We start from the raw sequence: 16,083 nt of genomic DNA, 5'->3' as shown, positions 1-16,083 counted from the left end.
CTTTGGATGGACGACCTGCGCGAGGCCCCGGTCACGTGTTTCCTCCGTGTTTTCAGTTCGACATGTACTGTGACAGGCCGAGACACAATTCTGCCTTTCTTAAATAGGCCTGGCGGTGTCAGAAATAATCTTTCTTCTTTTTTTTTTTTTGCGCTGCTACTTTTTTTTTTTAAGGGGGGCTGAAATACATATTGAGGAATCAATAACGTCTTTCAAGAGTTTGTACGTGGCAACTTCAAGCACTCAGAAGTCAACCCGGCAACCTGCGGGTTTAAAGTGAAAGCTCGGCCAGAGTCTCATCTGTTTTCCATTCCGCCTGCCCCGTCCAATGAAACCTGAGCGCCTGTAGAGGAGAACTGAATTATGGCTCCATCAATAAATGGCGTATTTCCCCTCTTTGAAGCTGCATGCGTGATGGAAAGTGGGACATTGTCACGTGTTCCAAGTTATTACCCAATTCCCGGCCGCAAATCTGGCTGGCTGCTCCCGACGTCTGGGGATGTCGGCCGCTGACTTGATCTAGTCTGACAGCAAGCAGAGCCGGTGTCAGAACAGTTTTCGTTCCAACGAAAGAAAAATCGGACAAAGGTGAAGCGGTGCGAAAGGAGACGAGAGATGATAGAAAGATTTTGTGACGGTGGTGGATATCTCTACCAGCTGGTGAATAGTCAGCTCTTGAGTCATTTGGAGGAGCTTATAAAGCATGTGTCTCATTTGCCTGCCTCCCCTTCTTTAATTGTGCCTCTCACGGAACACGTTGGGGGGGGGGGGGGGGATTGGCCCTTTTGTCTTATTTGACAGTAGAGGAAAACAGAGGAAGGTAGGATCAGAATCAGAATCTGCTTTATTGGCCAAGTTTGTGCATGCCAAACGAGGAATTTGACTCCGCAATAAAAACAAGTTGGACACCCCAAGTTAGATCCATGTGAAAGATTATTTATATGTTTATATATCATTTATATAAAATAATATAATATCTCATTTATATGATAGGTCCATCCAGCACACGAGCGAGACAAATAACTTTGCTTGTGTTGTTACAATGCATCATATTCTAGAAAGGAAGTCAAAGTTAGTACGCTTAAGATTTGGATGAAGTTCCACCCTGAGAAGGTTCCACCCTTCGGGGGAACCAGCAGCAGCCTTGTCTCGGACTCATTGCGGCAACGCGACTCCCCTCCTTTCCTTCCAGGTCAATTCTGGAGCCACGCACTCGCAAAGTGCCCAATGGCAGGCTTCAGCTTGTTGAGTTGGGCCGTTGAAACGCGACGTGATCCAGAAACAAAGACGTCCGTCAAAAAAACAACATTTTTGGACTCAGTAAATGGATTCAGATCATTTACAGGAAGTCTGAGTGATGCGGTGGTGCAAGGCAATCATTGCTGCACCGTGAAAGCCTTTTCTTTTTATATATATCAAATCATCTTTTCTCAGCTTTCAAAAAAAGGAGACATCGTAAAGTCGTCGCCTTCCTCTTCTCTGTGTCTATCCATCTCTATCTGTCTCCTTGTCCGCCCACACTCTCGCCGCCTGTCATTTTCTGGGGAAAGTATAGAAGGCTGCGGACAGATCCGTCTGAGCTAAAAGACGGCAGACACCTGCCTCCTGCTCATTTAGAACTTTTACTCGCTGTCCAAGGCAGCCGTCTCGCAGACAGGCGGCGGCGCGTACTTTTATCTTCTCGGCGCTGAAAACCGAGAAGATTGATTCCAGTCTGTTCCCGTCCCCCGCGCGCCATTTGGAAGATTGCCACTAATCAGATAGTTGAGTTTTTCACCACAGATGTTCAAATTTGGATTTGCATATTTGCAAGATTTCATTTCAACATCAGAAATGGATTTTTTTTTTATGATGATAATGAACTTTAGTCGTCTCTCTAATTGAATGGACGTGCCACTTTATCAGCAAGCAGAGACAATGAAAAACATGCGGATGCTTGAACACAACACACAGGTGTTGAAAGGATACAAGGGAGCAGAAAAGCTGAAAATGAGCCCCATAAATACCACGACGTGCTTTGACAAGCGAGACACGAGGGCACCGGGCTGTTTTGCCAAAGGATATCGGAAAGACGCATTCCAAAGTCTGTTGATTACACTTTGGCTTCTCGTTTAACTGAAGCCGGCATTTACCAGATGCTTGTACTTTTTGCTTTCTTTCGTGACGTTGATGGAAAATAATGCATGTTATGTAATTGGGCAAGTCTGACTTTTTCCACTCATAATTGGAGTGTTTTTTTGTTTTTTTTTGCTTAACTCATCAGGGTTCGTGGGAGAAGGGGAGGGGGAGTCTCTTGTATTGAACAGCTTACTGCAATTACAATTTATTTAAGGCTCACAAGGAATCCTTTCACTCTCGAATAAATCCCAGTGAATTCCTCCGACTCTGACGAGGTTTTTCCCTCCCTGTAATTATCCTCCAGCGCAGCGACATCAGCCCCCCTTTAACCCCTCGCAGCTTTGCACTTGTAATTAAATCATAAAACAAGTACTGCAAGAAAAAAAACCATTCAATCACATGAGAAAACTGACTTGGGCATTACAGTGGTTATTTTAATGGGTACAGAGCTAGCTAATAACATTCACAGAAGGGAAATGTTTGTTCTTGGCTAAAACCCTGAATTCTTTCTCCAAAATTGGCATCATGAACAATAAAATAATATGATCAACTTTGTTACCCAAGTTTGTATACTTCTTCATCAATTCAGTCCTGTAATATTTTGACTTTCTTCTTGATTCTAGAATTGTGTTTTTGTTTTTTCAGGGTGATTCTTGGTCGAGAACACCGTACGTAAATGGCGATAGTCCTTATTTGAGTCCGCATCAAAGTGTACACCGTGGAAAGCCAGCTCTTGCATCGGTCTGTGAGTAGGATTTGATGGATTAGTCACTGAAAACTGAAGGAAAACATACAATAGAAATCTTTCCATATCTCATTCAAATGATCATTTGTTTTGGGGGCGGGCAACTTACTGCCAAACAACAATGTTAAAATGGGCTTGGAACCTTTCATAGTCGAGCGTGAGTGAGTGCTTTTGTCTGTGTAGTAGTCAAAGAGTGCAACTTTAGCCTAGCTGTTAGCACTGTCGAATCCTCTTAATGCCAAAGATATTTAGGTAAACATGTGCAACATGTCTTTTGTTGGTGCGGCCTTCAAACCGCCAGCTAGAAACACTCACAGGTAAATTGTGTTTTTTCAGTTGCTATTGTTAAATTAGCATTTATTTGGTCACACAGCTATCTTGTTGCTATGCTATTGTTTTGATAGCATAAAAGCCTACATCAGCGTTAGCTAGCTCTCAGTTGAGTCAATATGTTTTTTTTTTCAAACACAATGACTTGTATTTGAGTACATAGTATGAGTACGGATATATATTATATACGAAGCGTTTGCGTGAAGCTCTTTGTCGTTGCTCGACGGAGCCTCGCTAGCCCGCTTCCCATTGGCTACCATTGCAGTTGATACCTTTTTATGATTTCTTCTGGCCCTTGTGGCCCGAATGCCTAATTTAACATGGCCTCTTTTGTGTGCTGCTCTTTTGTGGCGAGCCCTTTGGAAGCGGGGGCCACGCTGTCGTTGGGGACCAGGGGCCGCTCGCTCGTCTCCCATTGTGCCCCCGTGACACGGCGTCCTTGGGCAAGGCATCCGAGCTGTCAGGTCTCTGTGTCACACTTCTCGGCGGGCGAGACGCGGCCAAGCCACAGCGCAGCGAGGGGTCGGAAAGATCGCTCATCTCCAAACATGCCTACCTCGGTTGTTTAGCAACCGCCGACACTGGCCGTCGGCGGCGTTTGCCGGTTTGCGCTTGGCCGCTGTGTGACGCTTTGGCGGCGCTAACCAAACAACACGAGAGGAGGGAGGAGCGACCGTGAGACCACACCGCGTGTTCTTTCACGGCGGCTCGTCATGGCACCATCAAGTGCGGAATGGGCACTCGTGTCATGTCGCTGGGATCGGCTTGAATTCTCATCGATCGTCATACAGTCCGTTCAAGAGCGATGGAGCCCCATTTCCCACCAGCCATCTTTGCTCACATTATATGAGCCTCTACTGAGCATGAATATTTTATTTTTGGAATCAAAGCGAGAGTAGGCTGCTGAGAAAAGCCCATGAAAGTGCTTTGTCACTTTCTTACGCATGGCATCAAGGAACTATTTTGAAGTGTCTTTGAGGAGCTTTCTTAGTTGTGTTTTGCCACCGTTTTGCGGCCAGCGCTGTGATGCCAAATTGGTGTCTTACGTAACACTGTGCTTTGCGAAAATAAAAAGGGCATGACCAGATCGAATTCTTATGTTGATGTCATTCAATGAGGTGAGCTTGCGAACGCCAGTCGCAGAAAAGCACGTGAGCGCCGGCCGGCCGGCCGGCAGCCGAGCGGGCTTCCTCTTCCTTTCATCTCCTCTCTAATCTTGTGTTTGCACAGCTCTCCCTCCGTCTTGTCAGCGTAGTTTGTTTCGGTTTCTTAGCCGTCAATAGCGTCGCCTCGCTCCCTCTCGAGGTATCAGCCGCATCTCAAAAGGTTGCCGCTGAGAGATCCCCAGCCTTCGGAACACTTCCGCAGCCGCCATCCAAAATAATTAAGGCCAACCTGGACGGCTGCAAAGAAAACCTTCTTTTGTCACTGCAAATTTGCTCTCCTTTCAACACTTGCTGAGCTCAAGAGAAGGCAGCAAAGATTTGTATGTTTTACCATACCAAATTTGACCATAATAAATACCGGAAATAAATCATTAGGCTCAAAATTCTCACGTTTTTTTCTGTGCGTTTGCATTCCGTTCGTCTCCCACGGTTTTCGTAAACTTCAAATTGCCGTGTCCATGATATTAATTCAAGTGGTGACCGATCGCATTCACGCGTTCTATTTCCAATCACTGGTGAACGAAAGGTACAATAAACCCCAAAATTAAGAAGAAAAAAAATTCAATAAAAACTCCCATAAGTGCTAGAAATGATGGGTACAAAATGATAGCAAAGCGAATGAGAAAAGGCCAAACACGGAGGTGTTCACGTCCGAGCGCAGCAGCGGCAGCAGCAGCAGCAGACAGCCTTGTTTTTCTTCCAGCTCAACGGTCCATGAGTCATGTTGGAGCGTGTCGCCGTGGCGCAGACATTTGACAGTTTTTTGACAATTCTTAAGACTAACTCAGGCAATTAGAGGAGGCCATTCCGGACAGATGTTGGCTGAAGTTGCCGGCTACAAAAGCCTCTCTTATTCGGCTGGAGTCAGTCGGGTCGGGTCGGGTCGTCTCTCCGGTAAAAGTAGCAGCCAAGCGAGCTCGACTTACAGTGAGCTCACGTTTATTCAAGGCATGATGTCACTTCAGGGTGTGACATCACGTCAGGGTGCGTTTAGGCGGGAGGCGGCGAGCGATGAGCCACACTGCCTTCATTCCCAAACACCAGATTACTCAAAGTCTCTCCGTTCAGCGTAGCAACTGAATATTTTGCCAACGGCCGGAATGTAAACATGAACAGGCGTGCCGTGCCGTGCCGTGTCGCTCGCTTCCACGGGCCCGTGTTCTTCAGTCTGAGGCCTGCTGGTTGGGGAACCTCTTGTCATTCCTATCAAGCCTCTTTTGAATTCTTAGTAACCCAAATGTGCAAGCTAAGCAATAGAAAGTACTCAAAATTTCAAATGCCGGTCGGCCCACCTGGTTGCCATAGGTTGGTGCCGGTAGCCGCCATTAACACTCGGACCAATACAGGCACGAGGGATTTTGTTACACTCCAATTTAACGAGAGATGACCTGGGGCTATTTATAGGCTGTAAAAACCCCGTCGAGACTTGAGCGCTTCGGCGCAAAAGGTTGCCGACGCGGGTCAGCACTGGCTCAAGAATGTGACCCGAATCGTGTTGACCTGCTGAGACGTGCTCAAATGCTTAATCGTGAAAATGCTCCGATATCATGTTTAGTTATTTATCTTCATCAAACGTCTCGGTGGTGGGGCGGCGCCATATCGCCCTCTATTGATCAAATCTGATGGCGGTAGCGGTGGAGCCCAAAATCTTCAACCTGGATGTCCAAGTGTTGTTATTGAACAAATCGCCGGGCATTGTGGTGATGACCCCCCCCCCCCCCCCCCCTTCAGTCCTCTTGTATGTGCGTTTCGACAAAGAAGGAGGCCCCGCGAACAGCCACTTTCACACCTCTCTTTGCAGCAGGACTCGCTCAACTCCAGCACTTTCCTTTCAGGCCAGGAAAATATACCACACACGCTCCAAAACAGATTCATGGCTCTTTCTTGAGCGCTTCATCTGAAAGAGGAGAAAGCACAGGCTCACTTGAAATGTTTATGGGGCTTTTTTTTTTTTCTTTTTCTTCAATAGGGCAAAAAGTGCGACCAAAAAAGTGCCCCCAAACAAGTCAAACAGCTTGGAAGCGTCACGAAAGTGGCAAATATGAATCACTGCACGGTGGATGCCAGAAAGGCCTTTCCCGTGTTGCTAAGCGAGCCCCCTCGCGCAGGAACTGGCCGGGTGGCAACGTTGGAGCACTTCAGCTAGCCTCCCAGCAGCACCGCACGCTAGATATGACTCGATGCTGCCGTTCCCTCCCCGGCCGGCAGCTTGGGTGGTCCGCGCTTGATTTTATACTGCCCCCCATTAGCGCCGTGAGCCGGTGATTTATGCAGCTGTCGGCTTCGACTTCATCAGCCCCGTCAGCCGGCGGTGAATTGCGGGTACGCTGGCGAGGTCTTCTCGCCAAGCGCCTCCCACTTGAAGGTCAAAGAAAGCCACCCCTGAGAGGCTGGGGAAGGTTGCAGAGCTGAGACCAATACAATTTGGATAAATCACAAGCGCTGCTCTGTGGAGAGCGTCCAGTCTAAACAGCTGGCTAGCTAAACGTTGAAAGTGAAAAAGGAGTCATTCATGAAGACTGCACAGTGCACTGATGGAAGATCCTCCGTTCGTCCCGTGCACGTCGTTTTGCCTTGACATGATGCAGCTGTGTTGTGATTGTCGCTCGTCCAGACCTACATGGTCGTCCGCCTTACCGGGAAATGTTGCCGTTGGCCTCACGCGGGGAGCGAGCGAGCGACTGCTGGAGAAAAGCCGCCTCTCGGTGCAAAGTGGTTTGCCTCATTTCTGCTGCCGCACAAGCACACGTCATATTTTGAAGATGCGAGCTGAAAAAAAAACACACCCTTCAATACGCTAGAAGGTCTGATCAAAAGGGTCCCAATTAGAAGCGTATCATTTAGCCACAAAATGATATTCAAGATGGCAGCTCGCTTGGCCCAAGCTAAACTAACTCGACTGGCGGCTGACCATAATTTAGGGTTCGGTCTCATTGGCGCGCTCGGGTGTAGGTGTCGGAGACTGTGCGGGCGGCTGGGCGGGCGGGCGGGCGGGCATTCACGTCTTGTGAATTGCAAATGGTTGGTAACCATTCAAAAATGCATTTCTGGAGTCCAGAAGCAACACGAGTCTGGCATGAACAAGGCGGAGTCGCGGCAGTTTGTCACAGTGGAGGCTTTTGCTTGCCAGTGTGTGTGTGTGTTTTAAAATACAGTATTTGGCCTGCACTATACACACAGAGACTATCCGAGCGGTTGCGATGGTGACAAAGAAAACAGAGGCGCAACAACCGTCCTTAACCACAAGGAAAAATGAAGGCGGACAAATTTCAACTCTTGCTCGGGAGATATACAGGAATAGTTTGCGTGTGGGAAAATGCAATTATCTTTTCTCTCCGGTAGGTCGTTACGGGAGAAGACTCACATTTGTGTGTGACAAGCGCATGCTAATTGGCTAATAGCAATAAAGTGAGCATTGAAGCGCTTGTATGAAATGCGGTGAAGCAATGGCATCCCGGTGGAGGGACCACTTGAGCGTGTGCTACTTTGCAAATAAATGCACGCGTGTGAGGAGAAAGAGAGGTTTGCTCAGCTCACTGAAGCGTTGTGACCCTTGGAGTTCCATTGAAGCATTCAGCACCGATCCAACAGGGACTCCCGACTCCGCATATGCCGTGCTGCCTCGCTCCGTCTGTTGACACTCTCCTACTCCATTGACTCTTTCATTAACCCCTTGTCTAAATGTTTTTTTTGGTTTGGTCTTTTCAACTCACACACTTCACTCCCTGCTATGATCTCTGGTTCTGATGTTCCCTCTTGTGGTGGGATTTGATACAGTATGGGGGCCGCATTCCTACATGTTTTCCAAGTTTCCTTCGTTCAACACACCTGATTCAAATGATCAGTTCATCCTCACGTTCTGCAGGAAGGAGCCTGATCATTGAATCAGGTGTGGGAAACTTGGAAAACATGTAGGAATGCGGCCCCCTTCCCCCCCAGGACTGGACTTTGAGACCCCTGCTTTAAATGAATCGCGCAAAAAGGCTGCGGCTACATTTTGGTTTCGGCTTTGCTTTGCTTTGCATGTTGTTGTTTTTCCTCTTGCACCTGAGAAGCAAGTCTGTCGTGTGGAGGGTCACTTCCCCCACAAGTTCACGACAAAAGCTCTTCTTATGCGCTCCAGCTGCAGAGGTGGATTTAAAGAGCGCCCACTAGTGGTCAGAGCAAGTAATAACGACAGGAATCGGTGGATCAATATAATAATAAAGTGAGGGAAAAGAAATGAATTTCTAAGGATAACCATCCATATTTTTATACCTCGTGTAGGGCTTAACTGGAAATGGTTGTAAATTGATTTTTCTGTCTCAGTTTGTGACTTTGTGTGCCTCCAGCTCATGCACAACCTATGAGGATTAGATGATGGTACAAATATCAACTTAGTGTTTGTTCAAATCTTTTCATTCTGATCAAGCTTTATCTTTATGCTACATTTTGATGAAGCAGTGATAAGAAATGTTGATGATCTAATTGGACTTTTTCATTAAATGCATTTTATTCTCTCTACTCTAGATGCTGTCCTGTGAGCAAATGTTGAAGACTATTTTGCAGAGATACTCGCACAAGGTAATGCAAATACACACAAGTCAAGAATAGACTGTTTAATTACCAAAATTGCAACTCATGTACAATTCCCTGAAAACATGAAGACAGCATGAGAAGAACAAAACCACCAATCGACCGTTAAAGCCAAAAGACCAAAGTCAAGTCAAGAGCAAATACAGTTGGAATAGGAGACCAGGCACCAAGTTACACATGATTATTGACACATTGTTTATTGAAAAAAATTTAGTTGACCAATTTGGCTTCTTTAAAAAAAAAAAAAAAAAAAAGTCCGAGCCCTTTTACCGATAATTGACTCAGGTGCTGAGATGAAACAAAACGTCTCAGAAATCCTCTTCTGCGTTCCGGCTCTTAGACAATTTGAGCTCTTTGAGACGCCGGATGCAGTCGTCCACGCCGCGCTCGCCGTGAACTTTGTTGTCCCGAGTGCGCACGTTCACTGTGTTACTCGTCTTCTCTTTTTCACCCACCACTGTTTCGTGAGGGCAAATAGTAGGAAAAAGACATTAGCAAAGTAGAACATGAAAAGAAGAGGGAGGGATGAAGTCACTCACCCAGGATAAAGTTGTACTGTGACAGTTGGGCGTTTCGAATCTTCTTGTTTAGAGTGCATCCGGGATCTAGATCCACGTCGCTCATGAAGCCGGCGTTGTGAAAGTCTTGTTGAACCTGGACAGTTAAAAAAAAAAAAAAAAAAGGATTGTTTAGTCTTCAAATGGACATCTTGTGGATTGTAATTTCACATTGCTGCTTGCAACAAGTCTCCAGTCCACTTGGTGGCAGTAATGCGCCGCCAAGCGAATGGGGCTGAGCAGGCGCCCACAATAAGAACTCATCCAGTTCTCCTACTTAGAGAACGCAATTTGTATACATGCTGAATTCAGTGGCATGTGTATTTTTCACTGCATTTATTCTCACCAAATCTTTAGAAAAGAACGTGAAACAGCTAGATAAGATACTGTAATCGGTGACTGAAGCTTTTTGATATAATTGAATGCATCTTATATTCAATATTACAGAACTACTTCATTAATCGTGAGTCAAGCGTGTTACACTGTATATTCATTATTCTTTCGGTGATTACATTTTTTTTTTTTTTCTATCGTGGGGCATCATGTAGAAAAGTATCATTTCTAAGATTTTCTTTCTTCTTTACCTTTTGCGCATAGTCCTCACAGGTTGGTCCCACGGGGACGACCATAACTTGGCGAGGTGATAACCACAGCGGCCTGTGGGGGGACATTTTATCAGTGCTCGTCTCTTACGATATAAATCAATACATCACGGATGGTAAACCAACCATTTGCCTCCGTAGTTTTCGGTCAGGATGGCGATCATCCGCTCGACCGATCCCAGGATGGCTCTGTGGATGATCACTGGTCTCTTCTTGTCATCTCCATCATGGCTGGTTGAAAGATGGAAACTTTCCATTGATTTCCCAAACTGAAGGTTAATACGGAATTTAAATCTAGATGACTGAAGATGTCTGCTTATAACAAAACCAAACTTTTGAATACGATACACTTCTATTCCATTTCCTCCCAAACGCTCTTTGCAACCTTGGCTGGTTGAACATTACAGCACTACAAAGCAGACTTGTAGAGGTTTCCTGAATTTTAGCTAACGAGCTGGATAAGCACCTAACAAAAGAGAGATTGAAGCGGATGGGTAGCTGGAAGTCCAGCTGGATGGTGGCGCACTGATGGTATCGGCCGATGGCGTCCTTGATCTGGATGTCGATCTGCGCGCAAACGAGACGAGAGGTTAACGAAAGCCGCGCTGATGGCCGGTTATCGGTCGGCCTTGTTAGCCGCTTCACCTTTGGCCCGTAGAAAGCTCCGTCACCCGGGTTGAGAATCCATTTCTCCCCAAAGTCATTCAAGCTGTTCTCCAGTTGCTGCCAAATAAGCACAGAATCGTTAGATCCTGGATTGTTAGTTAGGATAAAAAAAGATTGCCTTAATTCAGCGGCCATTGTACATTCAATGCAATATACATATGGTGCGAAAGAATGACTGAAGCCATTGTATTCTTTCAATCAATCAAGGACAGTGTCGACAAGTGAGACAGAGCTGCCCCCTGTTGTACCTTCTTCACCTGTATGTGAAGAGTAAAAAAATAGTACGAAAAAAGATCTTCTTCAACGTAATTCATGACGCACTTTCTTATTAAATAGCCATGTGATATTTTAGAGCATTTCAGAAAGAAGAAAAAAATGCTACTTTTTTTTGCCCAATGACTGAGGCAAGTTTTTATCGGGAATAAAATGTTAATTTGTCAAAAGTGAATCACAAATATGAGGGGATTGCTCACGTGTAAGCTTTAATTGTGTTCAAAGGGCTACAATCGTATCTCTGTCATCTCTCTTGGTGAGCTGACAAATGTTGGAAAATCTCTGCGGCGAGGTAAATCCTCGGGAGAACCGAGCACATTTTTAGCTGACAGCAGATGTGCAGAGCGCCGCCCGTTCTTTTTAAATATAGATGTTCTTTGTCTTTGGAGAAGCACCTTCCATTTGCGGCGAGTTCTATCTTGATAACATCGCGGCTCGGCCATCGTCGCTCTCCCGAGACTTTGTGCGAGCGCTTGACATTTTCAGCGAAGCGAGAAAAACAAAGAGGTGCTTTGATTACCTTCTCTGCTTGCTCCCAAACGGCAGGCTCTCCCAGGAATTTCTCAGGTCTCGTGGAGAGGTTTAGCTTGAACGTGAAGCCGAACACGTCGTAGACGGTGCGCAGGAAGTCCAGGCAGCCCTTGATCTCGTCCTCGATCTGAGCGCAAAAAAAAAGAAAATGACAATCGCGCGGTTCGAAAATAGCATTCAAAGCAGACTCGGCAGACAGGTATTGACAAATGATTGGTGCCTTTGACTACTTGGGGTTGTGCTGTGCTGACCTGATCCATGGAGCAGAAGATGTGAGCGTCATCCTGCTGGAAGCGGCGGACGCGGGTGAGGCCGGTGAGGGCCCCCGATAGCTCGTTGCGGTGCAGGACGCCAAAGTCAGCCATGCGCAGCGGCAGCTCTCTCCACGAGCGTGGCCGGTGGTCGAACATCAGACTGAAATTCCATCAGGGGAAAAAATAAAGAAATAGTGCAAGAGAGGAAGAAGAAGAAGAGGCCTCACCAATGGCCGGGGCAGTTCATAGGTTTGAGGGCAAATGTTTCCTTCTCCACCTCGAAGGAGAACATATTTTCGCTGTAATGCTCCCAGTGGCCGGAGGTCTGCCACAGTTTGCTGTTGTAGATGTTGGGCGTCACCACCTCCTGGAAGCCCCTTTTCCTGTACTCACTCTGGAGCAAAACAAAAGAAAACCAAATCAACCTTTTCCTATATTTGTCTGATTATGACTCTGACTTACTCTGATGAACTCAATCAGCGTGTTGTAGATGAAGGCGCCTTTGGGCAGAAAGAAGCAGCTCCCTGGACTCAGGTCGTGAAAGAAGAACAGATCCTGCTCCTGAGGACGACACGTTTGCATTTAGGCCAATCCAGTTTCCGACTCATAACGAGCTGGAATGAGGATTTGCCTTGACGACATGTCCTCTTTTTCACCACTTGGCTCAAATGAACTAAATCTGCCTGAGAGTCATTTTTCCTGGGCAAAAGTCTACTTTATGAAGTTCATACCCGGCCCAGTTTGCGATGATCTCTGTTCTTGGCCTCTTCCTGAAACTTCTCCCACTCTTTCAGCATTTTGGGGTCCGGGAAAGAGATTCCATATATCCGCTGGAGGGTCTCCATGTCCGCTTTTCCCTCCCAGTACGTGGAGGAGTTCTGTTCAAAACGCCTTTCTCAATCCAATGCCCTGCGTGGGTGGGGATTGATGATATTCAGAAAGGCAGCTCACCTTGTGGATCTTAAGTGCCTTGATTTTTCCCGTGTGCCTCACGTGCGGACCCCGACACAAATCGATTAAAGGGCCGCACCTGAAACGTTTGAGATCGAAGGACGTTTGAGACGCACAACAAAGACGCAGGAAATAGTCAAGGCTCGCTCACCTGTAAACTGTTGTGGTGGGAGTGGTGACCTTCTCGTTCAATATGCGGCACTTGAACTTGTTGTACTGTCAAGAGGAAGAGCGTCGGTTAGACATGAAACCCTTACCATTTTTCGGGGCATCTCCTTAAGTGCGTTGCTGCCACCTTGTGGCACCTATGAGCAATTACAACCCCTTATCTTCAAATGGCAGCTTTTCGCCGCACAGCGCGGTCGCTCTCCGCGAGGGTTAACTGTCTAGTTAGTCACGTGATGTTCCTTCTGCGAAATACCTTGAACATCTCCAGCAGAGTTTCCTTTTTAATCTCCAGCCTCTCAAATGGCTGCTTCTCCTTGATGATTTTCTTGCACAAACCCTCCAGACAGGGGAAGTCATTGCTCGACACCCCCCTGCGCACAAAGAGAAATATTGCATCTCGCGTCTCTATTCAAAAACGCAGCTAACTTTAACGCGTGCACTCGTGTTTAAAGGGCATCTTAAGTGTCAGCGCTGTTGTGATTAGCGGGGAACCTTTGAGAAATCTGGACTAATGGTCGAGAGTAATTGGCTGGAAGGGTCCTGCAATGTCAAAATCTCCTTGGTAAGAATCAGTCAGTGAGAAAGGCCATTAGCATAACATGACTTCATTAGGAGGCTTATGGAATTAATTAGACAGCATTTTTCTGCAGCATGGTGGAAATGCATATGGGGAAGTGGAAAAGCTGTTGTTGCAACTCCAGTCGACATAATAAAAAAAGCCAAGCTCATTAACGATTGTTTGGAGAAACGTGAGGCCGCTCACTCGTTGCCGTCGAGAAACATGTCGTAGTAGAAGCCGTTCTCGATGGGCGGACCGTAGCACAGGCAGCCCCCGTAGACTCGCTCCATGGCTTCACCCAGGATGTGAGCGCTGGAATGCCAGTAAACCTTGGAGGATAAAGATATTCAGGTTCTTTTGTAGCAGCAAATGTTTGTTTTCTCCTCCATAATAGCGGTATCAAAGGGTCTTTTTTCATAAGCAGCCATTGATTTGTTTTTGTTTTTCCCAGCTCCTATAACATGTGCCAAGGTTTTTTTTTTTTTGTAGCTGCATTGGTTGGAATTGATTTTGTTTTCCCTTCACGTGGCAACTTTTCAATCTTAACCATAAAGTGCCTTGTGACTGACTAGCACAATGTAAATTCGTTGCAGTACGATTTATAAACAGTACATACTTTAATGGATTCCTCACAATATATCATTGGTGCACCTCAATTTTAGATATCATGGGCAATTGACTTCACAAACAAAATGAAACTCATTAAATAGATTCACTATAACGAGATTAAAACGTGTCAATATTATACAGCATCTATATTTTGGGGATATTCTCCTTCAGTGGTCAGAGTTTCTATTTGTAAACAATGATTGACGCCGGCGGACTCACAGCTTGAGCCTCGTCATCGTCAAACTTGAGCAACTCCAGACTGCAGTGGTCCTCCAGAGGCCGGTCCAGATCCCACACGCCTTTGTTCACCTTGGCGATCACCGTGTTGTCAGCCAGACCTTGACTGGATGCCAGAGCGGGACATATTCATCAAATTCACCCCCAGACGTTGAGTTATGCTGACAAGTCTGCTTTCAAGAGACGAGTGCAGTTCAAAAGTGCTCTGACGTGCAAAATAGAGTTGAGCAAAGCGCAGCATAATAAGAATAATAAGGGAGTTTCACAGCCATGATAATCCATGGAGAGTAGCAAAGGTAGAATTACAAAATAATAATCATAATTAGACTGAGCGGCAGCCAAGCATCTAACTGACCTGATTCCACAAGCCACTTGGTAAGGGGTGGTCTTCCACGACTCTGCGTCCACCACTTTCCCGTCGGGTAAAGTGACTTTAATGGGGTGAGACTCTTTGGCCGCTCTCTCTGCCATGAGGGCATCGTGCTCAGCTTTGAGCTTGGCGTATAACGTCAGGCGCTCATCAATGTACTCCGGCGCTGGTGAAAGCTGCAGGGGGGAGAAAAAAAAAAACCTGTATCGACTACCGGACGCAGGATTGAAACGTGTTTTCATTGCTCACCTCAGCTCTGCCACCAGCATCTCCTGCAATATTTTTCACCTTCTTCTTTCCTCCATCTTTACCATTCCGTGCTCCTCCCTGTTCAACCATCACACAGTAGCTACTGTATATTCATTTAAGACACATTATACTCAATTATTACAGTGCTGACATCACTAAAGATTAGAGGACATACTTGTTGAAACATTACAAATTTGTGGGGGGGAATCATTTTTATTTTGTTTGGGGGGGGTTTGTGCGAGAGGAAACAAATATAGCTTGCACAACAATGGTACTTTGGCTATTTCCAGTTCAAGATTACTAGCAGATGGTAAAAAAAAAAAAAAGTTTGAAAGTTGTTGTAAGAGGCTGCCATGATCATACGTGGAGCATTTCAGTTCATTTCAATGCGGGGTCTTCCCGAAAGCCGACACTTACGTGGAACAAGCACATTGCTAGTTGTCAACGTGAACCGAACGACGGCTAGGCTAAGCTAACCGGCGAAATTGAATTAGCGTTGCTAGAAATGAAGGCAAAACGTTACCTTTTGACCTTCGGCAACGTTGAGTTCACTCATTTTCTCCACGACGGTCTGTTGGGCCATAACAAATGAGCAGCTGGCCCACTTTAAGCGACTTGTTCACGGGTTAGCGAGCTCTGAACTGCCAAGCGGCCGGCGGTGACGATTGTTGACGTCACCAGGAAATCTGATGCAATCTTTTTTTCCTTCTATGAGGAAAGTCCATCTACTTTGGTATTACACATATTTCAGTGGTAACGTGTGTTTTTCAAAAGTTCTATTTTCCCTTTTGTAAATTTTCCATTAATCGTGTTTTCCCCCCCATCTTTTTATGTTTCTATGTCCTTTCTTATTTTCTGCAACTGATCTATGACATATTTATTTCCATTTCAGTTCATTTTGAATCATAAACTCGCTGTTTACTGCCTATATTAAGAGATTCAATGCAAGCCCTCGAAAAAGGTCGTAGTGGTCATTTTGCTGTGACCGGCAACTCGCAACCTATCGTTCATTTATGGTGAATCGTAACTTTATGTAGCTAAAGGAACATTTAGTGTTTGGGGCGTCAAAAAACAAAAGAAAACAAAAAAAGTCAAAACGCAACTCATAGCAATAAGTCACAAA

General features: G+C 46.0%; 1 protein-coding gene across 1 annotated transcript; it reads right to left on the bottom strand.

Annotated features, from left to right (window-relative positions):
- Positions 1-8,942: 8,942 nt before the first annotated feature.
- On the bottom strand, positions 8,943-15,655 carry tars1 (threonyl-tRNA synthetase 1). The gene is made up of 19 exons (XM_037257938.1): positions 15,484-15,655; positions 14,961-15,038; positions 14,697-14,887; positions 14,324-14,447; positions 13,700-13,824; positions 13,190-13,307; positions 12,920-12,984; positions 12,769-12,847; positions 12,549-12,695; positions 12,280-12,378; positions 12,045-12,211; positions 11,815-11,977; positions 11,553-11,690; positions 10,739-10,816; positions 10,560-10,660; positions 10,220-10,324; positions 10,076-10,148; positions 9,474-9,588; positions 8,943-9,391 (listed from the first exon to the last, which is right to left on the bottom strand). The coding sequence occupies exons 1-19, from the start codon at positions 15,541-15,543 to the stop codon at positions 9,243-9,245; spliced, it is 2,175 nt and encodes a 724-aa protein (XP_037113833.1). The 5' UTR covers positions 15,544-15,655; the 3' UTR covers positions 8,943-9,242.
- Positions 15,656-16,083: the final 428 nt, after the last annotated feature.

Source organism: Syngnathus acus, chromosome 9 (genome assembly GCF_901709675.1).
Source record: "Syngnathus acus chromosome 9, fSynAcu1.2, whole genome shotgun sequence".
NCBI lineage: Eukaryota > Metazoa > Chordata > Actinopteri > Syngnathiformes > Syngnathidae > Syngnathus > Syngnathus acus.
This window is presented reverse-complemented; position numbering and strand designations above follow the sequence as displayed.